Below are 25,020 nucleotides of genomic sequence, written 5' to 3'. Positions count from 1 at the left end.
GTGTGTGTTGACTTCCATGACTAGAAGTAGTGTCTTAACGTACGTATGAGTGTTGCATCTCGTTGTATTGCTGTGTGATGTGTTTCTTTGATGTGTTGGTGAGAATCATTAGGAATTACTGCTATTTTAGAGATAGTTTTATTTTATTTTATTTTATTTTATTGTTTTATTGAATTTTATCCATTTTGTTTTTTTCATCGCTTTGTAGGGAGTTGAAGTATGTGAACCACTGCTAACAACCGCGAAACTATGTAATAATATTTTTAACCTAAGCCAAAAACTCCTCTCTCTCTCTCTCTCTCTCTCTCTCTCTCTCTCTCTCTCTCTCTCTCTCTCTCTCTCTCAGGCGGTGTGTGGTGCCGCGGGCGAGGCAGACACTGTGCTTCTTGTGGCACCATCGCGCGGCATCTTCGGCGGTGGCAGCGGCAGGGGCGGCAGCAGAGACTCGCACCATGGGCCCGGCGCCTGGTGACCCCCCCGCCGCCACGCCAGCCATGCCCTCCACCCCCTCACCAGGCACGCCCTCACAGATCCTGCCAAGAAGCTTCCAGTGGCTCTATCAGCACTGCCCGGCCTTCCCCATCAGTGGCTCCAAGGTGAGTGAGGTCAGGTCAGGTCATGTCAGGTAGTGCTATTGTGTTCTTAGAGGTGTAATTAGTGTATTTTGTCTGTCTGTCTGTTTCCCGTAGGCTTGTTTTAGGAAGCGAAAGTTTAAGTCTTCCGGTTTCCTCAACTAACCTAACCTAACATATCCTATCCTAACCTAACCTAACTTATCCTATCCTAACCTAACCTAACTTATCCTATCCTATCCTATCCTATCTTATCTTATCTTATCTTATCCTGTCCTATCCTATCCTATCCTAATGTAACCTTAATTAAACTAACTTAGCATAGACTAACCCCAAACTTAACCTAACCACCTAAATCTAAACTAACCCAACCCAACCTAACCAAACCTCAACAAAACTAAACTTACCTAACCTAACCTTATCTAATTTAAATCTAAAACTAATCTAGCTATTTCTGGTGCGATGTGTTACTTTTCAAAAGCATCACTGAGTCGATAACAGCTGGGCCCAAGAATAAAAGCTTGATAAACATAAGGTACAGTGAGTAGACAGTAGAGTGCCACAACATACAGTTATATGGTATTAAAAAGGTACAATTGTAGTACTTATTTTTATGTTTAGTTGTTGATATTGTTAGGGCTACAAAGACCTTGTGATTCTTATGAGCCTCTTTATGTACTGGTGGTGTTCGTGTGTTTCTCCCAACAGGTTCGAGTAATTGTAGACCCAAGGGAGTTTTACCAAGAGCTGCTGGACAAGGCTGGAGGAGCAAGGAAGAGGATCAGTATATCATCTCTTTACCTCGGCACTGGCAAGCTGGAGGAGAGATTGGTGAGGGGCTGTGTTGTCTCTGTCTCTATTTCTTTGTTGGTTCCTTGTCTCTATGTCCTTATCTCTCTATCTCTCTTGTATCATAATTAATGAATAGTATGATAGTCTGTTTTGTATATACCAAAGCATGGGTCATTAGTTTTTAGATAATACACTATTGGGGTAACTTGCACTTGTTAAAGATCGCGGCACATGTGGTGCATCTTTTGTATAGGCTTTAGAAGTTAGGTGGACAAGTGAAACTGTAAGACTGACACTCTGAAACACTCGACGCTACCACTAGTAGAGCTCTTACTGGAGCCTTGGTGCTGTGACCAGGATATAAGTATAGTGAGATCAAATCTGGGAAGGCTGCTGATGTGGCGTGCAGATAAAAATGAGTTAAGCCAAATGATTACATTTATGTATGGGAAAAAGTGCTGTAATAACCCTAAAATAAGGCCATGTAGATATTGTCAAAGGAAGCACTCAGTATGGGCACTCAAGTCAAAGAGTTGAAAATGAAGGGCCCCAAGAAACCTCCACTACTCTGACATCAGTGTCTAGCAAGACCACTTTAGTTTTGCCAACTGTACAAATGCCAATACACACAACTGAGAATAAAGTCACAAGGACTCAAGTACTGTTAGACCACTGTCGCGAGAGATCATTTGTAATAAGATCCTGCTTGGCCAGTTTGAAGCATTGAGTTGTAGGACCAGTTCAGTTGCAGCTACAGGGATTCACAGGAAGTAGTGAAAGGAAAGAGTAGGAAGTTGACAAGTTATAGCACTGAACCTTAAGCATATGGCAAGAAGGACCTTAAATGCAGTAGTAGTAGATCAATTCTCCATTTATAAAAGTCCTGTGTGTTTGGGTGGAGTACATGATTGGTTGATGAACAAAGGTTATAAACTAGCAGACCCCAAGATAAAAGAAAAGGGAAATAATCTTGTTCATAGTGCTAATCATTATTATGACAGTATATGTAAGGGATATCTTAGGAAAGGGAATAACTAGTATTGTTACTCACCATGTATGGTTATGCCTTGAGTGGTCACTTTTATGCACCTGATGATGGAGCCAATGTGGAGGCAGTAACTATCCTTAAAATAATAATAAACCCAGTAGAGGTGTAGCTTGGTAAAGAAGTGGTGAAGAGTCCCCCTGAGATTAAAGATTTAAATGCTCTCTGGGAGTGAGAGCATGTAGACATAATACCTGAAGAAATAAGTAATATATACAAAGAGGTGTTACGTCACTTTGAGGGTACAGTAAAATATTCCTCAGAAGAAAACATGTATACAGTAAATTTACCTTGGAATGTCAAAAAACGACTGTTGCTTATTAATTTTAAGTTAGCTTTGTGGTGCTTGAGAAGGTTGCAAAGGAAGTTTATAAAAGATCCTGAGTATTGTTTTCAGTATTCAAAGGTTATTCAGTATCAGGAGCCAATAGGACTCATAGATAAGGTTGAGTCACCAGAAATATGTAATAGCCCCTGCCATTTTTTACCTCATAGAGGAGTAAAGAAGGAGAGTGGAACTACTCTTTAATAGTAGTATACGATTGCCCTGTAGAGGCCAGTGAACGAGAGCTTGGCTTAAGTGATAGTCTAGTCACAGGACCTACTCCAGCAACAGACTTGACTGAGATCTTGTTAAGTTATGGGGTTACTGGGAAGAGATGTGTAGGTATCATCAAGACTGGTCTGAAGAAGATATTAGGAAGCTATTAGATTTTAGGAGGCTGAAGCCCACCCTTTTTTATCAGGTCTATCTTTTTCTTGGCCCTTTTTCTCCTGCCTGTCTGTCTTTCGTCTGTCTCTGTATCTCTAGCTTGTCTTTTTGTCATTTGCTTGTCTCTTTATCCTTTTCTTTTGCCTGCCTTTTTCCCGGCAGGTGTCAGTGGTTGGGCAGCGGGTGGCGGCAGTGGATGGCTTGCAGGTTCACTGGCTGCTGGACCACACTAGAGGCTCTCGTGGCCAACACAGCTCCCGGTCCATGCTGCATCCCCTCCTAGCCCAGTACCCTCACTCCTGCTCAGTAAGGATCAGTAATAATACAGAAGTGATAGTTTAAGCTTGTAGTTTGAAGGAGATTGGAAGGCATTGGTTCTTGAAATAGTGAGTTTAAGTTGGAGAAAGGTAGACTTGAAAGTGACAGGAAGGAATTGTTTTTTTAGATATAGGTTCAAGTTTGAGAAAGTTAGATCTGAAAGAGATAGAAAAGAATTCGTTCTTGAAATAATGGGGTTTAATTTTGAGACAGTTATGTTTGAAAGAGACGGGAAGGAATTGGTTCCCTGATAGTGGTGAATGAATGGAATGAACTCAGTAATCAGTTTGTGTTGAGTCATTCATCCCTTCAATATTGGAACACATTTTCACCTTTAGATTTGGCTATGATTTTATTAACATTAGGAATGGTCTATGGACATCAGAAAATTAATGGCTACTGTCTTCACTATATTAATCCCCCACACAAGTTTCTGAAGCTGTATAAAATCACCAAATAGTAATCAGAATGAAGATGAAAAATGTGTCATGGTATTAAAGATTAAATCCTTCCACTTATTTTTATCACCTTTCCATCTGCACCACCTGTTATCTCTTCTTCCACCTGCACCATCTGTTTTTATACCCACCTTCGACCTGCACCACTTTTATCTCCTCTTCCACCTTATCCACCTGTTTTCATCCCCTGTTCCACCTGTTTTGTTTTGTTTTGTTTTATACCCACCTGCATCACTTTTTTTTCTTCATTCCACCTTCAGCACCATTTTTTAATCATCCTTTCCACCTGTATTACTTGTTTTTATCCCCCTTTATTTTTTAATCACCTCTTCCACCTGTATCACTTATTTTTATCACCCTTTCCACCTGCACCATCTTTTTTTTTTCCATTCTGTTTTTATCTCCTCATTCCTCCTGCATCATCTGTTTGTCTCATCCATCAGGTGTCACTGTACCACACTCCAAACCTGCGAGGGTTGCTGCGTCGCCTCATCCCACAGCGCTGGAATGAGACAATTGGCCTGCAGCACATGAAGCTCTATGTGTTTGATGACTCTCTCCTCATTTCAGGGTGAGGTGCTGACTGGTGTGTGGTGTGGAGGGAGTGTGTGTGTGGGTGTGGTACAGAGGGAGTGTGGGGTATGTGGGTATGGTGTGGAAGGATTGAGTTGCTTAGTGTGGTGTTTAAGTGAGTTTTGGTGTTATTGAGTGTTGTGTAATGTAGTGTTTGAGTGAGAGTAGGTGTGGTGTGTTTGAGTGTGGAGTGTCCAAGGTGGTGTTTTGAGTGTGTGTTGAGTGTGTTAAGTGTGGAGTGTCTAGTGTGGTGTTTTGAATGTGTGTAGGTGTGGAATGTCTAGTGTGGTGTGTGTAGGTGTGGAATGTCTAATGTGGTGTTTTGAGTGTGTAGGTGTGGAATGTCTGGTGTGGTGTGTGTGTGTGTGTGTGTGTAGGTGTGGAATGTCTAGTGTGGTGTTTTGAGTTTATGTAGGTGTGGAGTGTCTAATATGGTATGTTTGAGTGTGGTATGGAGTGTCTGATTTGTTGTTTAAGTGAGTTTTTGTGGTTGGTGTCAATGATTCTGTTTTTCTCTGTCTTCAGTCTGTTCATAATCTTGTCTTCTAACGTGCCTAAGCTATTTTATTTACTTATTTTCTCACTTTCATCTTGCCATCTCATCTATTTACTTATCACTTCCATGACTCCATCTCATCCTGTCTCCTCAATCACTCTAGTTTTCTCAGTTATTTAATCAGTTTCTAGTCTAGTTTCACGTCCATAACTACATCTCATTCTATCTCTTCAGTCTTTCAATCCATTCCTAGTCTTCTCTTCCTACATGACTAAACTATCTTTATGTAACTTCTCACTTCCATAACTCGATCTCGTTGTATCTCCGTCTTTCAATCTGTTCATGGTCTTTTTTTTTCCTACATGTCTAAGCTATTTTATTTATGCATCTCCTCACTTCTTTAACACATTCCAGGGCCAACCTCAGCAATGACTACTTCACCAACCGCCAGGACCGCTACATGGTGTTTGAGGAGTGTCCAGCGCTGGCTGCCTTCTACCACAACCTCATTGCAACAGTGAGTCGCTTCTGTCCCCAGCTGGCCACCGATGACTCCACCTCAATGCCGGCTGGTACCTCTGTCCATCCCTACCTGGTAAGTGCCTGTGTGTGTAATATGGTGCAGGGCTGTGGTGAGTGACTGGGGTTTGTAAATGTACTGTGTGTGTGTGTGTAATATGGTGTGGGAATGTGGTGAGTGACTTGTGATTCGTAAACATACATAATAATGGGGAACATAATGTGTGTGTGTGTCTATAATTTACTGCAAGGTGACTCAAAGTAGTAATGCAAAGATATGTTTATTCAAGTAAAAAATTAGTAATACACTTTTCAAGATGCCAGTTTTTTTCCTTGAGGTCGTCTAACAATTTTCTTTTTCTAGATCTATTTAACACAACTTCATAGTATAGCATGACATTTTCCTTCTCAGACATGTACACTTGATTAACACACATGTTCCTCCTCAGGGTGACTTGGAGGAGTACTGCGGTGCCATGAGGGAGGCAGTGCAGGAGCTGTGGAGGGCAGAATGTGACAGAACACCAGAGAGACTGAGACACATAGGGAACACAAGCAACCCCTCCTTCTCCAGCACCTCCCTGGACACCCTGGTCTTTCCTACACTACAGATGGGTCCCTTCGGCATCACCAACGACGGCTATGTGACCAAGCGGTTCTTGAGCAGTGCCGAGGAGGGCTCCCGTATCCACCTGGCCTCGGGGTATTTCAACCTGACTGAGGAGTACATGAAGTGTGTCCTGGGCCAGTCAAGGGCTTCCTACAGCATCCTTATGGCCCACCCCGAGGTTAGGAATTGGAGATTTGGTAGGAGGTTTGTTTTATTGTGTAGGATATTATGTACACTTCATTCTTTGTGTAAAAGTAAGTAGGATAAGAAAGGATATTTTGAACCTTATCCTTTACAGACTCCTAAAGATGGATGTAAGTTATTGATTAGTTGAATTTTACAGTATATTGGCTTGAATTTGCAATACAGTAAGTCTTAAAGATTATATACTCATTACAGATTTCAGAGTTTGGCTACAAAATGAACACTAAATGAATCACCACCCAACACCTTCCACCCCACAGGCCAACGGATTCCTGGGTGCTGGGGGGTTCGCGGGGGCCATCCCAGCCGCCTACACCCAGCTGGCTAAACTGTTCTTTGGGCGGGTGAAGGATGGAGAGCAGGAGCACCGGATAAGCCTGCATGAGTACCGGAGGAAGGGCTGGACCTTCCACGCCAAGGGTCTGTGGTACTCCAGGCCGGGACAGACCTGGCCAGTACTCACCATGGTGGGCTCCCCAAACTTTGGTGAGTGCCTGCTAGTGGTGGTGGATGTTAAGAGGCAGAAGGATTGTGTATTAAGTGATGGAGGATGTTACAGGCAGAATAATATTATGAAGGAATATTAGAGACTGTATATATGTGTTTGCATCTTAATTGAGGCTAGGAGAGAATGATTTTACTGTTTAGAAGAAAGAGGGCGTGTGAAGTTGTAGGTAATAAATAGAACACGTTATTTAAAGAAGAGGTGGTGGTGGTGGATGTTAATTTGAAGACTGAAGAAGGAATGAAACCAAAATGAAGGAATAAGGCTAGAATAGAAGCAGTGGTGGTGGTGGTGGTGGTGTAGGAGTTGCTGTGAAATGGAAGTGAAGAATGTGGATGGTTTAGAGAAAATGTGATGGAAGTGAAGAATGTGGATGGTTTAGAGAAAATGTGATGGAAGTGAAGAATGTGGATGGTTTAGAGAAAATGTGATGAGCAATCGCAATTCATAAACATATACTGTGTAGTGTGTGTGTGTAATATGGTGTGGCTGTGGTGAGTGACTGGGGTTCATAAACATACTGTGGGTCTGTAGGCTGAGAGCGAGAGAGAGCGCCTCTTATCACCTAAACAATACCATTTTCCTGTCATTAGGAAGTCCTTTCTATCCACAAACACAACCAGCATCCATTACCAACACTTCTCCACCTTCCTTTTAACCAGCTACCACCACCAACATTCCTCCTGTACTATTACATCCACCATACCTTCACCCGCTCACCACCTTCCCTCCCCTAGGCTGGCGATCAGTACAACGGGACTTGGAAACACAGGTGGTGGTGGTGACGCAGAATACAGCACTGAGAGAGGCATTGCACAAGGAACACAGCCGCCTTTATGACTGTGGCACAGAGGTCACAGACAGCACATTCACCTCCCCAGGGCGTTCTGTTCCCCTGTGGGTGCGCTGTGTTATGCCAATCATCAAGGTGTTCTTCTGATGGTGCTGGAAAAAAGGAGTTGTCGCCAAGTGCTGTAAAAAGAGGGGTAGGTTTTATTTATTTGTGTGTTTATGGAACAGGAACAGTGCTCGTGGGATAAACAAGAATGAGTGGTACCTCACCAGGGGTGTTGTTGTTTAAGTCCTTCTTAGTGTGTTCATTGCTCAAGTGCTGCAAAAATGTCAATATGTTGATCTGTTTTGTGTGCATGGATGTTTAGTATGGTGAAGTATGAGCAAGACTCCAAGATATTTAAGAGAGGATGAGAAAGGATTTAGGGTGGGGATGAGGCAGATTTTAAGATGTTTAGGGAAAAGAGTAAAGGTTATGTATATTACTTAGAGAAAAGACCAAGTGAAGTTATTATTTAATGGAAAGATTGAAAATATTTGAGGATTGCAAAAAAGCTTGAGATTTTAAAGTTGCAAGATGTATCGTTACACAGAATACGAAAAAAAGTTTAGTTGTTATATTTATATGTATGTATGGCTGAAGGAAAATCATGTTAATGTTACAAATATTTTTCTTTGGCAGCTGACTAAAAATCTATTTAAAATTATTAGTCTTGTTAGTCTGTTAATAAGTGCAGAGATTTATAGTGAGAAGTGACAGGTCTGTTAGTAAGTCCAAAGTATTATAGAGTGACTGAGTACTAGGAAAAATAGTGAAAATATTGATAAATAAAAGTGTACAAACAGTCTTGAAGTGTCGTCCTTCAGTCCAGAGTCCTGTCCTGTGCTGTCCAGTCCAGTCCTGTCCTGCTCTCGTCCCTCAGCCGAACACTCCTCTGCTGGAAATAAAAGCCACAAGATCTTTTACAATATAGTTTACTGTACAGAAAAGTGAGTTCACCATGTCACATTCAAAATAATCACAGTAGGTTGTAGTAATAATTTTCTCTCTTCATACATTTCATAAAAAGATTGTTGCATAGCCTCAGCTGTTACAAAATATAATTCCTTTGCCAAACACCTGAATGGTTTTGTAGTCAGAGAACACAGTTACGGGAAGGCATTGGATTCGGTTCACAAGTAACACTACGACGCTTGCAAAATAACTCGACTGTCTATTTATCTGTCCAACATTCAACTTATTACTAAGACTTTATTGCAATTTCTTTTTTACAAGGCCCTTGAAAACTTGTGTGATCAGATAAAATAATTTGTATACATATATATTCATCTATATATTTTAACATCTTGCTTTGCATTTCATATAAGACTTTCTTTTTCACAATAAATTTTCTCGTCACCAGAGAAACAATTTGACTAGAAAATACTGTAGTAGATTTTACATTCTACTCCTAATAACACTTGATAGGAAAAAAAATTAGATTCATTATAAAACTATCACTGAACTTAAGAGACCAGCTAGGTAATGCCCGCTATGAGAGACCAACCAGGTAAACACCACTGAGACCAACCAGGTAATAAGACTAACTATAGGTAATGCCCACCTCGTTAAGTGTTGTTAAGTGCACTGAGCCTCACCACTCTGCCCAGGTCTCGCACACACACACATGCACACGCAGACGCACACATCAACGTCTCAGTGTGTAAGGCAAGATGGCCAAGGTGATTTCGTTGATGTGACCAACAGTTAGTCCAACAGCAAGAAAAGCGTCTTGGAATTAATCCACAAACTGGATGGCTTAAGAGAACAAAAACACATTATAACTGGACAGAACATGACCCTTCAGCGGCACAACCAAGCTGCCGTCACCAGTGCCACTTGACGCAGGATTGACAAGCTCAAAAGAAATGGTTAGGCGGATGTTTACGTTAAGCGTTTGACAGTATTTTGTACGTGAATGAAGGGCCTGGCGTGGAGGGAGGCAAGGGGAAGGGACATGCATCACCATATCACACTGAGTGCCTTGATAAACTCTACACACAACCACCACCATCACCCAGTCTCAGCTGCCTAAGACCCTTCCACACGACAGGCAAATGCACGGCGGGCAGACACTGTTACCAATTCTCTGTGGTACTCGTATGTGTGCCGATCATGAGTGTAGATGACATCATAGACGAGGAAACCACAAGCAAACCGTTGAAGTGCCCACGCCCGTTGTTGAGGCACTGGATGGGTGCCTGACAAGGAATCACATTGCCAGACACACGATGTTACAAGTCAACACTGTGGCCTTCGTCGGTATCTGTATCAATTGTAGACTAGATGGAAGTCTACATGTCTATCCTGCCCTTTTTCTTCTTGCACACAGCAATAATTATTGTACACAAAGCTGTGTGTTTAGCTTTACTTGTCCGGCTACAATTTTTACGTCCCATGTTGTACTAAACACCCCACTGGCCAACATTGCCTGCCACAGCTCTGATTACCCTATTCCCGGTGTCTGACCCACGTCATACATTTGCCTGCTTATGCCTACTGCCTACCTTAATTGAACTGTTTGGTCTGGTAACACTGTTTCAAAGCGAGAGAATTGCGGGCAAATCAGAGTGCCCGCCGTATAGTTGCCCGTCATGTGGAAGGGCCTTAACACTGACACCATCTCTTATCTATTAAGGAGAAAAGTTATTAGCTTGCAATATATAATAACTAGATTATATCGAGTATTTAAAGCTTTTTACTGAGAGGAATGTGTAAGTTATCTTTCTCTCTCTCACTCTTGGTTAGGTTAGGGTATGCTAGCCTAACCAAACCAGACTTAAACATAGGAAGAAAAGTAAATGCTGGCTAACCTAAACACCTTATCAAAAATATAAAACAGCAATGCACATCACTATAAAAAAAACCTGTTGTGTCATCAATAACTTACTGAATGTCTAACTAAAGGACTAACTTAACTTATCTAGTGAGTAGTGCAGCGGACACCCGCCATGGCAGTCCAGCGTTAGTAAGCCATTATGTGTTAGGTGAATCCTCAACTTGTCCCGTACACTCACTTGTTCTGAAATTATCCTGTTAGACCAATTCTAAAATTATCTAACTTTTTATCCAAATTTATCCTGAAATTATCCAAACAATCCTGAAATCATCTAGCTTTTATCCAAATTGATCCTGAAATTATCCAATCCTGAAATACTAGCTTTTATCCAAATTGATCCTGAAATTATCCAAGTTTTATCCAAATGATCCTGAAAATATCCAACTTTTATCCTGATCCTGAGAATATCTGACTTTTATCCAAACTAATCCTGAAAATATCCAACTATTACCCAAACTGATTCTGAAACTATCCAACTTTTGTTTGAACTGATCCTGAAAATATCCACTTTTATCTGAACTCATCTTGAAATTATCTGACTTTCATTCAAACTGATCCTGAAGCAATCCAACTTTTTAACCACACTGATCCTGGAATTATCCAAGTTATAATATTAGTAACAAAATTAAAAGCATTCTGGTGTAGGCAGTTACTGATAAAGTAAAGTAAAATATCAACAATAATATCATGTCTGGTCATCACTCAAAATAAAGATTAATTAAAAGAAAAAAAAAATAAAAGGATGGTTGCTTATTTGGTTTCAATCCCAGTTCTGTCAAAACATCCGAAGCTGTTCACTCAGATATCACTTCTCTTCTCTTCAGGTGACAAATATACTAGTAACATTGCAAGTTTCAGAAAATATGTTTTCTTGTTTATATTTACATATTATTTCTTGAGAAATATTAAAGCCTTTTACCAACCTTTTTATAAGTCATTCACTCATTTTTCACTTAATAATAATGCAAGTTTTAGAGAATGATTAAAAACATGTTCTTTCATGTTCTCATATCTCTCCCTTCTTATGAAGTATTAAAGCCATTTACCAACTTTTTCAAAAAGCCATTTACTCTTCATATTTTCAGGCGAGAGAGAGACTGATGAAAATTTCAAGAAAATCGCAAAATTAAAATCCTTTCCTTACAAAATATTAAAATCATTTAGAAACATTGCCTAAATCCCTCAAACTACCCCCCTATAGCTTGTTTGTCTAAAGTCTTTGAATCTATCCTCAATAGGAAGATTGTTAATCATCAATCACTTTAGAAACTACCTGATCACCAGTTATACTGGTGATCTCTGACTTTACTTACAGAGTCTTGGTCACACCTCTTTTAGAGACTTTGGTGAAACTTTTGCCGTTATATTAAGACATATCAAAAGTTTTTGATACGGTCTACCACAAAGCTTTGATCTCAAAACCAACCTTCTATGGTTTCTATCCTCTCCAACTTTATATCAAGATTTCTCTCCAGTTGTTCTATTGCTGCTGTGGTAGACAGCCATTGTTCTTCTCCTAAAGCTATTGACAGTGGTGTTCCTCAAGCCTCTGTCCTTTCACCCACCCTCTTTCTATCATTCATCAATAATCTTCTAAACCAAACTTCTGCAGGAATGCCACAGAATGCCTGACTTCTGACCTTTCTAAGATTTTTTATTGCAGTAAAGAAAACTTATGATCCGTCCACACTAGCAGGCAAAGCATGGCGGGCTTTGCCCGTGACAGGCAGAGCCCGCTGTGCTCACAGAAACCGACGTCCACACATCAACACTTGCCTGTTTCAGTCAGAGGCGAGCACCCGTACAACCAGGCAGCAGATCCGTGTATCTGATTAAGACTGCAGTATGACAGCATGAGAACCAAGGACTGCAAAAAGCTGTTATTGTGCTCAGTTATACTTTTGCTGACCCAGAAAAAGAAAAAGGAGAAAGTGGAGAAAAAGAAATGGTGTAAAGACTGGCAAACTGGCAGTCATGGACATAGAGCCAACATTGTAACCTCGTATGTCTGGCAGTGGCACACTGCAGGGCCTGGCGAGCAGTGCCCGGTGAAATCGCTCGTCTACAAACAAGCAATTTGCTTGTCTGCAGCCGGGCAAAGGCAGAGAAAATGTTGCCGGGCAAACGCTTCGCTTCTGCCCGCGTGCACTGCCTGCTAGTGTGGACGGACCATTAGTAGTGTTCAAAGCCTTAAAAATTCAATCCCTCAATCTATCAACTCGATACAACCTTCCAGACAACCATCCTCTCTTCTTCAACGACACTCAACTGTCCCCCTCTTCTACACTGAATATCCTCAGTCTGTTCTTTACTTAAGGCCCATACACAGAGTCAAGCATTGCCCAGCAGGCACTGCCTGTCTACCAGGCAAAGGCTGTGTTTTGTTGTACACACTGGAGTGGTGGTTGGTGCCAGTCACACACGAGGGTCGGCAGCTAGCGGATTGGTGGTGCAGTATGATCACAATGGTGTCTCGCAAGAATAACTGGTGGACAGTAACTAGCCGAGCACACACGCAAATTGTGAAGGTGCTGTTTTTCCAAGCTAGTTGAAGGGAAAGGGCCTCCTCGTGGCCTCCTGCCGGACAACGGGGATTAAATCCTGTAATCGACGATACAGGAATTAACCTCCGGCCAACACTTTCCCTCCCCCAGAGTTCTTCTTTGAACTTGTTCTCTGGGCATCGCTGCCGATATTATTGCCAAGCGGTTATTTTGTGGTTGCCCATTTTAGCATCCACGATGGCAGCTCCTAATGGAGACAAAAGTCCTACGTGTCTGTCATGTCTCCAGACCTTCTCGAGCTACCAGGGGAGAAGAGTCCACGAGAGGTCGCAGCATCCTCTCCATTTTCATGAGACCGGGGTGGCGGCCCTCCGCACCAAGGTCCCGGGATCACTTTCATTTGTCTGGCAGAGCTGTCATACCATACCCACCAGCAAACCCCCAGGCACCAGGCATTGTCTGGTGATGTCGATGAAGCATGGGCAATCCAATTGTTTGCCTGCCTAATTTACCCAAGTGACGGGCATTTAGCGAATGCCCGCTGGGCAATGCTCAATCATGTGTATGGGCCTTTACAATCTAAACTGGAAACTTAATATAACGTTAAACGTTCCAAGGCATCTACTCTCACCGCCAGAATGTTACATCTCTTGCAATCTTCTACTGCTATCTTCATGTTGACTGCTCTACTGCTCTTGGTAACTGCATGCCTCTCCTCCTGTGGCCTCACTGCACAAGACCTTGTTTTTCCTCTCATCCCTACTCAGTCCAACTCTAATGCAAGAGTTAACCAGTACTCTCAATCATTCATACCTTTCTCTGGTAAACTCTGGAACCCCCCAACCTGCTTCTGTATTTCCTACTTCCTATGACTTACTTCATTTGAGAGGAAGGTTTCTAGATATTTATCCCCCCCTTTTTTTTTCTAACACACTCAGACCTGCAAGAGGACTGGCAACTAAGTGGGCCTTTTTTTCATTTTTATGTTGCTATTGGCTGGTTTTTCTCTTACATAAAAAAAAAGCTATTCCAGCATCTTTTATCATATTTCCAGCAGCAAACAATAAAAATGACACGCACTTCTAAAAATACCATAAAAAAAAAATCATTTCACCTTGTTTCCAGCAGCAAACAATGAACGCACTTTCAAAAACATCACAAAGAACCATTTCACCTTCTCTTCATCACATTTTCAGCCGCAAACAAGGAAAAATTATGGAATGTGCTCCTAAAAGCACCACAAAGAAACATTTCACATTTTCATTACATTTCCATCACTAATAAGGAAGAAAAGCCAAGCATGTATACTTCAGAAATCCCACACAAACACCTTTCCTATCAATCAAGAACAACCACATACAATAATTTCACTTATCATCACATCCAGTAACAAGGAAGAGAAACCAAATTTGTTACCTCAGAAATCCTGCACAAACACCTTTCCTGCCACACACTAAAAGACTGACTGTTCACCACCCTGCCACACACCACAAGACTGACTGACTGTTCTTTTCCCTGCCATACACCACAAGACTGACTAATCACCACAGCCAAACAGCACAAGACTGACTGATGTCACCACCTGCCACACACCACAAGACTGACTAATCACCACAGCCACACAGCACAAGACTGATTGTTGTCACCACCTGCCACACACCACAAGACTGACTTCTTTTCCCTGCCACACACCATAAGACTGACTTTTCTCTGCCACACACCACAAACTGACTGATTGTTCCTTTCCCTGCCACACACCACAAGACTGACTTCCTTTCCCTACCACACACCATAAGATTGACTGTTCACTCCATTACCCACTTAATATCTGGGATGGGTAAAGTTCCTGGAATAAACTTGAGATGTTCTGCCTTCACAAACCAATCTCAAGTATGACAAATGTAAAAAAAAGATGCTCAAAGGAATTAAATCAATGTCAAATAGCTAGATTGCCATTTGTATCACAAGATGAGGAGAAAGAGAATCCTGCATTTTCTTATCAGTGCAAGAGTCTATACGTGTGTGCGTGCGCACGCGCACACACACACACACACACACACACACAAACACAAACACAAACACACACACACACACACACACACACACACTTTCTCCTTTTCTCATATGTATTGAAAGATACACACACTCTTCCTCACAAATACATCTCTCTCTCTCTCTCTCTCTCTCTCTCTCTCTCTCTCTCAAACACAACTAAAGATGAAAATATTTAAGAAACTGCTGAGGTGTAATTGTCACGTAGATAATATCAGGTGGTTTCACTTCCTCTAGCTGCTGTTCTTGCTGCTGCTGCTGCTCCTCCTCCTGCTGTTGGTGTTGCTGTTGCTCCTGCTGCTGTTCATCATCAGAGGCTGCAGCATACATCTGGTCGTTCCTGCAGGGGTGGCCGTAAGATTCCCAAAACATGCAGCTGCAGTTTCGACACAGACACAGCTTTTCTGGGTATTCCTCTCGCAGTCCGTAGGTTCTGTGGGTCGCCAGGGTGGGTTTAGAATGGTCTGTGTGTGCTGGGAGTGAGTGAGAATGGTTTGTATGTGTTTGGAGGTGTTCCAGAAGTGGTGATGTGTTAACACTTGGTGTTTCAGAATTGGTGGTGATGTGTTTGTGTGCGTTTGGTAATTTTGTTGGGGTCTAGAGGTGTTTTAAAAAATGGTGATAAGTTCTGAAATGTTGGTAGTTATGTTGATGTTTTTAGAATTGATGAAATGTTACACAAATATATGAACTGAAAACATTCTAGATGGATAAGGTGGTGAGCGTGGGATTGGGCAGATGTCCATGCGTAGGTTCGAATCCCACCACATACCACTTTGAAGCTATGCCATTTGCCAAGTGGATTAAAGTTGCCTACATGTCACCATGATACCCTGGTTCTAGGTGGTTACACCAAAGATGCACTTGGATGGTGATATGGGCCCTAATATGGGTACCACTATAGATAAAATTGCCTGCGCCACTAATGGGTGGAAGCTTAACAGCACTTCCAATACTCTTAAAGTATGCCTACAGGTGCTATAGGCCATAACATAAAAAAATAGAAAAATAAATAAATTCCTCAGCCATTCACACACCTCAACTGTCTGTAAAACCATGAAAACACCTTTGGAGATTACTTGACCTACACTACAGCCTCTTGAGACATTAAATATGAACCAAAAGCATGCTAGATACCTCAATTCATCTCATCAATCTTCCAACACATCTCAACTCACCTCCTCAATCTGTCATACACCTGTTGCCAATTCTTCTGTACCCTGAGTTCTCGATGCAGCTGTATAATGTATTCTATCTGTGCCGGGGTCCAATGGAAGCGACACAGCTGCCTCCATATGCTCTTCTCCTTGCTTACCTTCGCCATCACACTGTACGCCTCACCTGCACTCTGAGGAAAGGATCACTGTTACTTAATGGTGTGTGTGTGTGTGTGTGTGTGTGTGTGTGTGTGTGTGTGTGTGTGTGTGTGTGTGTGTGTGTGTGTGTGTGCTTATTTTATTTATTAGGTCCGGTTTTTCTTATGACTTTTTTCCTAGTGACTATTTCCTTTTTTGAGATAAGAATGTTTTTTTTTTTAATCTGTTGCCTTGTTTTTGTTTTCCCTCAAGTGACTTCACTGGTTTAATTTGATATGTGAATGTGTGTTTTTCTCATTGGATTTCCTTATTTTATCTGTAGTTGTTCTGATCATGGCTTAGTCTACTTCTATTAGTCAACATCATCTTTTATCTCATCTCTACACACACGACACTTACTCTGATGTCATTGTGGTTGTCTAGTCTCCTCAGGATTTCTCTTATGCATTCCTCCGGCACCTCCTGCAGTGTCGGGTGGATGTCGTCACCTGGCTGCAAGGAGGGCAAGGGTAACAAATGAGAGAAACAGGTGAAATTATGACTATTACCATTTCTAAAACTTAAAACAGGTGAGAAAAAGATGAAATTGTAACCATCTACTCAATCTCAACCAAAAATATAACCCTAAAACCTCAAAATAGATGAAAAACATGAGAAATTATAATGCAAATCTTAGCCAAAGTAATAGATGAAAATAAACTCAAAGAATACCTACTAAAACTCACCCATGATCTGTATTGCATTACTGTTCCTCTAACACACACACACACACACACACACACACACACACACACACACACACACACACACAAAAAAAAAAAAAATACAGAAACAAACAGCAAAGCTCACCTTTGTAATCTGTACTGAAGCAGCTATAGCACTACTGTTTCTGAGACACACACAGACACACATACATATACACATATTCCAATACTCACACAAACATGAGCTAAATAAGAACACAGACACTAGAAACACTCGATCAAACTCACCTCCCTAATCTGTATAGTAGTGGCTATAGCATTAATGTTCCTGAACTTCCGAGAGTGTTGTTCCCAGAGTATTGTAGAGCCAAGTTTGTTTCCCCACAGGTAGTCCTCCAATCTTTTGCGTAACTCCTGCAGAAGGTGCTGAAGGAGGTGGACGTTCTGCTGGCTTCTTGTCACTTCATGGGCCACCTCCTCCAGCATTCCAAACAGCATCTGTCAGGTGAGAGGGGCTGTGAAGGTGTTGTGTGGGCGATGATCAGAGGGGGTATGAAATTAGTATTAGTGTATTTTTTGGTTAGATATGGGTTTTTTTTTTTCTGATATGACTGTTGGGTGAGAGAAGCTGTGACAGTGCTGGCTGGGTGATCAGAAGGAGTGTAATATTGTTGATTCTTAGAAGTAATGTATTTTTCTAGTTAAATTTGTTTTTTTTCTTATCTATTGTGACTTTTTTTTTTTTATATGTAGATCTTATTTTGATCTGGTTTTGTATGTGAACAGGGATGAAATGAGATGATGGAAAAATTATCACCACAATAAATATTTCCTCCATGACAGATGCTACCCGAGATGACAAAATACCAATGAAATAAGGTAGTAGATGAAAAAACAACTGCTACACCACAATAAACTCATGCCTCGGTTTTACGGACAAAAAGGGGGAAGACCAGTCCGATAGTTCCGATTGTCCGTAGGTATACAAACAGTGGCCGATATAAACAATAACATTACGAAAGAGAAAGAACTGTACTTTTAATCAAGCACACCATCCAATCTGGCACTGTAAAATACCTATACACTGTAAATAAACAACATAATAAAGTAAATTCATCATTTTTAATAAACAAAATTAGACTTAACATTGATGGTGAAGAGGCGTTGTGCTGTTGGTATGCTGGGATCTGCCGTGATCGTATAGTGGGGCCCTCAGAAATTTATTCTGAGTCACTGGAGCTTTGCAGCTCCAATGAATCTGTACCTGAAATACTACTGCGCTGGTGCTGTGCTGGTGGGGTGTTAGTACCTGTACGTGAGGTGGAGGGTTGTGGTGATGGTGGACTGGTTGGTAACCTTGGTGCCTGAGGTAAGCGCAGAGTTACTGGTTTGAAAAATGTGTCTAATTTTAACTGTTTACCACTTTGATATTGTTCCTTAATTACGGCCTCTCTAAACAATCTTAGGTTACTCTAGTGAAGACTCAGATCTCTGCTCTTGGTAAATTCCACAAACTGTAGCACAGTGTCCATACAGCTCCTCACCTCCAACAGTCTTGGCAGTGTTACCAGCATCTCGTCTTCGTCGTCACTGCTGCTGCTCTCATGGGTACCGGTCACCTCAGCAGCAATCTCCTCATCTGAGAATATTTGGTATCCTGGATCAGCATCATTCTCATCCAGCCATTCTAGAACATCTTCCAATGTTACGTCTTTTTCATCTGCACGCTGTAGAACACGGTGGAAATCGCCAGCTTCAAATCCCTCAAAGTCGTAATCAGGTTCAGCGTTCTGTAGAAGTTTCTTCCAGCTGTTTGCTAAGGTAGAAATTTTCAAGTCTTTCCACGAATTAGCAAAGTTAAAAATTGCAGACTTGATTGTATAACTCTTGATGTTCTCTCGTGTGCGCAGGCCCCTGGTGTCATTTTGTTTGTCTTCCTCAGTCTCGATTACCACCATAACCTCATCTAAGTAGCGTCTTTGGTATCTCCTTTTCACCGCACTGATGACACCTTGGTCCATTGGTTGGATGAGTGATGTGGTGTTGGCAGGCAAATACAAGACACATATTTTGCCATCAGCACTTACAAGCTTGTCAGCACTAGGGTGAGCAGGCGCATTATCTAGCAGAAGAGGAGCTCTTACGTCGTCAGGGTGAAACTTCAAGACATCCTCCTGGTACCGTCGTACTTCTGGTACAAAATGCTTAAAAAACCAGTCAGAGAAAATTGAAACATTAAACCAAGCTTTTCTGGAGTGGTAATAGTGGACTGGTAAGGTGTGCATGTGATCTTTCAATGCACGGGTACGAGCAGACTTACCAACAATCACCAGCTTGTGTTGGTGCATACCGTCAGCGTTAGCGTAACAAAGCGCCAAAATCCTCTCCTTACACATCTTCTTCCATCTCATAACTTCTTCATCCTTCCGTGCCTGAGTATTCTTGGGTAGTGAGCGCCAAAATAAGCCTGTTTCATCTGCGTTGTACACTTGGGACATAAGAAGGCCTTCGTCCTTAATCAACTCATTAAGCTTGACCCGGTAGACCTTGGCACCGACCGTATCTGCACTGCCAGCTTCACCCCTCACCACCGAATCACGCAATCCATACCTGTTTCTGAAACGCCATAACCAACCATCACTAGCACTGAACTGAATACCTAAATGCTTACTGAGCTGTTCACACACATTACGTATTGTTCCAGAAGTGACCTTGTTCCCACAAGCCTTCTGCTGCACATACCACTTGTACACAGCTTCATCTAACTGCTTCTGACTATCAATCTTCATATGCTTGCGGGGTGCTACAGAACCACTCATACTTGCATAACCATCAACAGAATACTTCACAGCATACTCAGTTAGCTTGGCCTTAGCCCTACGGATATCTGAAACAGTTTGTTTTTTTATGCCATACTGTTCACACACAGCCTTGACGATGTGTGAACTTTCTTATCAACTCGAGTTTCTGTGCCACGGTTAAATTAACCCTTTTCTTTCTTTCTACTGAAGCTCTAGACGGCATGGTGAATGAATTTGTATCACTGGTACAAGAATTCAAGCACAACACGAAAAAAGGGAAAAAAAAATATGGAGGAATGCGATGCACGTCCTGAGACACGTGTAAACAAGGCGACTGCCTGCCAACTAGCAGTCAATTTTGGAACCAACAGACTTTGTCTCCGTAGTGCACGGGACTTTCAAATTAAATCGGAATCTCCAGAATTTGTCCATAGCTTCCGAAATCCGTTAAATGGGGATCCGTAAAACTGAGGCACGAACGTATCACACTTAACCACTCCAGCATCTTCTTTAGAACACCCCACAATACTATAACACACCCCACAGTATCTAGCAACACTTCCCACCTCCTCCCAACTATTCTTTAAAGTTTACCCATCACCATCACCACCATCACCATCACCACAATAATCATCCTTACTATGACAGATGCTGGTCAAGGTGATGTGATGAGAATGAAATAAGATAGAAATACAACCACTACAACTACCACCACCACCACCTCTATACCACACCACACCACCACTTAAACCCCTTGATTACCATTGTGTTTTTGTATTCATTCTGGTTACTATTGGTTATCTTATACAGATTTAGAAATTTGTGTGGAGAATCAAAATAATGAAGAGATTGACCATTAATCTTCTGACCTCTATAGCATCTTCCTAATGTCAACACAATTATCAAATCGTACACAAATCTCAAGGTAAAAATGTGTCCCGGTACTGAAGGGGTTAAACACCTAACCTAACACCTTTTACCCTAACACACACTACAACACTACCACACCAAGCAACACTTCCCAGCTCCTACCTCATTTCTTTAAGGTTCACCAGCAAGACACACACACACACACACACCTTCTGCGCACCACCAGAGAGGGTAGACAGCTTCTGAGTAATGAGGAGGTCCAGAAGTTTGCAGATGTACCGGAAACGTCGAATGTCCCTCACCGCATTGATAAAGTCCAGTTTCATGAGTGTTTCGCCCAGCCCGTTGAATCCAGCCACCTGTTAATTAATGGGCAAGATGTTAATTAAGGGGTTTTGCAATGTTTTTTTGGTGTGTGTGTGTGTGTGTGTGTGTGTGTGTGTGTGTGTGTGTGTGTTACAGGGTTCGAGTGGGGCTCAGTGACCTGTCTCCATATCTACATTTGTGTGTGTGTGTGTGTGTGTGTGTGTGTGTGTGATTCTTGTTTAATTTCTATTTTTTTTTTGTTTCTTTACTTTTATTTTGAGAAATATTTGCGTGTGATTAGTCCATTTGGTGTTTTACTTGTTTGTTCATCAATTTTTTTCCTTTCTTTCTATCTTTATTTATCTATTCATCTATCCATTCACCCATTCATTCATCTAAAAGCTCCTTCCTTCCTTCTTTCACTCATTCATGTACTGATCCGTATCTTCCTTCCTTTTTTCATTCATTTATTCATCTGTCCATTCATTCACTAATTAATTTATATCTTCCTTCCTTCCATCCTTTTACTTATTCATCCCTTTATCCATCCGCTTTATCATTCATTCATACCTTCCTTCATGCATTTATTTATTCATTCATATTTTCCTCTCTTCACTCGTTCATTCATTTGCATTATGTCAAGTTTTTATTCACTCATTCATTTATCCATTCAGAAAACTATAACAAAATATCAAGAAAAAATAGAAATTAAACAAAAATAGAACAAGAAAAAAGAAAATTACACATATAAAGAAACACACACACACACACACACACACACACACACACACACACACACACACACACACACATGCACTAATTACCTCTTTTGTATTCCTGGTGTAAATTCTGCAATGGGGTTGTGGCACTAACTCCCCCCGACTGCCCCGGCGGGTAAGGAGGGACAGCGGGTCGGGGCCATCAGATTCAGGATCCTCTAAACTGTATGGGAAGAGAGTTGGATTCCATTATAAGAGGGATTTAGAAAGATTTGGGTTGTTTTGTGGATTTACAGGTTCAGAAGGTTGGTTAAAGGGATGATGTATAGGATTTGAAGGATTGAGGTTGTTTTGGATGCTTTAAAAAGATTAGAAGAGGGATTCAAAAAGTATTTAGTAAGACTTTAAAGGATCAAGAAGTTTTTTTTTTTTCCTTATGAGATTAGAAAGATTTAAGAGGCATTTCATAAGAATTCAAGGTTTCAGAGAGGTTTTTCTGAAGGGATTAAAAGATACATTTAAAGGATATTGACTGTGGAATGAAAGGATACAGAGAGAGAGAGAGAGAGAGAGAGAGAGATACACAAATCCTTGCAATACATTCATGCAAGAGATGAATCTTTAATTTTGCTCTCTCTCTCTCTCTCTCTCTCTCTCTCTCCAAAATGTCTCACAAATATATTTCTTTCCCTCCAACTCTCACAATATCTCCTCTGTTTCCTCCTCTCTCCCTCTCTTCAAATCTCTCCCCTTCACTTCCTGCTTACCCCTCTCTCTCTCTCTCTCTCTCTCTCTCTCTAAGAAAAAAGTTTCAAGAAAATAAGTAAAACGAAGAAAGTAGTAGTAGTAGTAGTAGTAGTAGTAGTAATTAAATCAACATCATTAATAACACAGGTAAGAACACTAATTAACATACAATCACCGGGTGTTATGTTTACGAACTAACAACAAGAACAACAACAGCAACACCATCAGCAATAACAACATAGTAAAGATTTAAAGTCTACTATTGTTATCATTTCATGGCCGTGTGTGTGTGTGTGTGTGTGTGTGTTGATCTGGCGTCTCTCAGCTGATCATTGTCATGGCAACGCAGCGGCGGAGGAGGAGGAGGAGGGGTCAGAGAGGACAGGTGGAGGAGGAACGAGGAAGGAAAGGAAGGGATCAGAGGAGGAGGAGAGGAAGGAAGGGAAGGAAGTTACAGGAAAGAGATGAGGAAAGAAGGAAGAATAGAAAGATTCAGGGGGAGAATAATAATGATGAGGAGGAGGAGGAGGAGGAGGAGGAGGAGAAAAAATGAAACTAGACACACACACACACGGGCCTTATCTAATAGAAGAGGGAGAGGCAGGCCGAGTCCTTTCTAAAAGTAGGTCAGGATTCGTGGTGTGTGTGTGTGTGTTTGTGTGCAGGAGCTGACTAAAGATGACCGCATGTATGGTTGCAAACACACACACACACACACACACACACACACACACACACACAGATAACGCAAAGAGAACCTTAAATTGCGTAGTGCCTTGTCTACAAGAAAAAAAAACGCAAAATTCTTTCTCTCTCTCTCTCTAAATCATTCAACTATAGTTTCTCAAAAAATACAATAGTATGTGTAAACGAACAAACATACAAACATACATAGTTACATGCCGCTTACCAGGGCCACTCCTCAGCTCTTCATTACATTGATGACAAAATACACGAAAACAAAATATATACAGACTAAAATAAATAAATACATATCAGCAAAAGCCAAATGTACGAGGTTATTTAGCACTAACAACCTTTAACCGCCAATTAAAAGGCACAAGGTAGCAAGCAATCACCCTGTCCTTACCCCTTCCCCATTCTCTCTCTCTCTCTCTCTCTCTCTCTCTCTCTCTCTCTCTCTCTCTCTCTCAGCAAACAAGATAATAAGCAACTTAAAGTAGTAATTATAATTCAGTTCATTCATAATCGTCTTTATTTGTTCATCTTACTTTTCTTTTTCTAATAATTACAATGGAACAAGCATTTACAGGTATCAATAACTTATAATATTTTAGTACTCCCAGAAATTCGCCATATCTCCCTTCTCTAAAACAAACATAAGGTAACAATAATAACAACAATAATAATAATAATAATAATAATAATAATAGTTGCCCCACAAATTTACCTTGCAACCTCCTCCCCCGCCTCCCCTCCCATCCAGTTCCTTTCCTTCCCGTCTCCTCCCTCCCTCCCATCCCCTTCACATACGCAGCCAAACGCACACCACTCTTTTCATCTTTTTTCCCCTTAAATCACCATTAATTTGAACCCACAACGAGCTCACCACCAAGCCCGGTCATCCCTCCACCTGGTCATGACCCGTAATTAAAGTGACACGTGGCCTGGGAGTAAAAAACCGGGGTTAAACAAGGTCAACCCAAACAAAGGAATTAATGGGAATTTACAAATATGCCTTACTTGTCTGAAAAATTGAGACCGCCAGCTATTTTCTCTTTCTCCCAGCCGCCATTGGTCTTTACCCATCGGTCGCCAGGGTCCCTCCAGTCCTTAGAATATATAGGCATGGTGAAAGAAGGGTTATTACGGTGGAGGAGGAGGAGCGAAGAGCACGTCCTCCCCTCTCAGCGTTTCGACCATTACTGAGGGATCGAGGAGAGAGGAAGGATGGCGAATGGAGACGGGTTGGTGATAGCCAGCCGTATGATTCCTTTCCTTTGGTTTTCGTGATTACTGCCTTTTCACAATGTTCCTATAGGTTATATAAGTAGTTTTTAATATAAAAGACACCTTATGGGTCCTACAGTCTCATACCCTTAAGGTGTTACGGTAAAAACACTATGATACGTACCAAAAAAATAAAGAGACGGATGGAAGAGACGATCAGCTGTTGAGTTTTTGCTTATATGCAATATTTTAAGATATTACCAATATTTTCTAGGTATCTTTAGCAATTTTAAGTCTTAGGAGGTTACATTAACTCACCTCCTTTAAGAACTAACTTCAAAAACGTGCTAAAAATAGGAAAAAGAAAAAGGGAAAGAGGAAAGGATGGTTGTCATCAGCTGTTTTTTGTTTATCTTTCGTTCCGGAGTTCGACGTTTGGTGTTCATGTTTATGGGAATGATTCTCAATATCATCAACCACTGGGGGAGCTTCTTGAATTATTTCCTTGTCAAATCGATATGAAAAATAATAGAAAATTAAGGAAAATACAAAACATGTGAAAGATAATGTGCAAACAAACTCAATTACGTACTTACAGTCAGCTCTCTACTTGCC

At 41.3% G+C, this 25,020-nt stretch overlaps 2 protein-coding genes across 3 annotated transcripts in view; one reads left to right on the top strand and one right to left on the bottom strand.

The window, feature by feature from the left end:
* LOC123512810 (CDP-diacylglycerol--glycerol-3-phosphate 3-phosphatidyltransferase, mitochondrial-like) overlaps positions 1-8,443 on the top strand; it is a 9,174-nt gene extending 731 nt beyond the window's left edge. The window contains exons 1-9 of one of the 2 annotated variants that reach the window (XM_045269400.1): positions 1-39; positions 347-596; positions 1,281-1,403; positions 3,284-3,427; positions 4,341-4,468; positions 5,381-5,561; positions 5,935-6,273; positions 6,560-6,785; positions 7,542-8,443. The exon at positions 1-39 is cut by the window's left edge and continues 58 nt beyond it. In XM_045269400.1, the coding sequence (XP_045125335.1) occupies positions 17-39; positions 347-596; positions 1,281-1,403; positions 3,284-3,427; positions 4,341-4,468; positions 5,381-5,561; positions 5,935-6,273; positions 6,560-6,785; positions 7,542-7,744 (1,617 nt within the window). In that variant the 5' untranslated portion in view covers positions 1-16 and the 3' untranslated portion in view covers positions 7,745-8,443. The remainder of the gene's footprint in view (positions 40-346; positions 597-1,280; positions 1,404-3,283; positions 3,428-4,340; positions 4,469-5,380; positions 5,562-5,934; positions 6,274-6,559; positions 6,786-7,541) is intronic. The other variant, XM_045269401.1, reaches the window with a different exon arrangement.
* A 111-nt stretch (positions 8,444-8,554) lies between these two features.
* Positions 8,555-24,394, bottom strand: LOC123512812 (F-box only protein 32-like). Its single transcript, XM_045269402.1, has 7 exons — positions 24,199-24,394; positions 21,853-21,970; positions 20,932-21,081; positions 17,340-17,549; positions 16,747-16,839; positions 16,210-16,379; positions 8,555-15,464 (listed from the first exon to the last, which is right to left on the bottom strand). Exons 1-7 carry the CDS (start codon positions 24,303-24,305, stop codon positions 15,191-15,193), a joined length of 1,122 nt encoding a protein of 373 aa, XP_045125337.1. The 5' UTR covers positions 24,306-24,394; the 3' UTR covers positions 8,555-15,190.
* Positions 24,395-25,020: the final 626 nt, after the last annotated feature.

The sequence above is a fragment of the Portunus trituberculatus genome, chromosome 34 (assembly GCF_017591435.1).
Source record: "Portunus trituberculatus isolate SZX2019 chromosome 34, ASM1759143v1, whole genome shotgun sequence".
NCBI lineage: Eukaryota > Metazoa > Arthropoda > Malacostraca > Decapoda > Portunidae > Portunus > Portunus trituberculatus.
This window is presented reverse-complemented; position numbering and strand designations above follow the sequence as displayed.

Bases quoted from the DNA above. Each gene is read 5' to 3' on its own strand.
- LOC123512812 (XM_045269402.1), bottom strand. From the start codon at position 24,305: ATGCCTATATATTCTAAGGACTGGAGGGACCCTGGCGACCGATGGGTA. The intron at 21,082-21,852 runs GTAATTAGTGCA...ATTAATTAACAG, and splicing joins ACACCAGGAATACAAAAGAG to GTGGCTGGATTCAACGGGCT. The intron at 17,550-20,931 runs GTGTGTGTGTGT...CTCACCTGACAG, and splicing joins TCTCTGGTGGTGCGCAGAAG to ATGCTGTTTGGAATGCTGGA.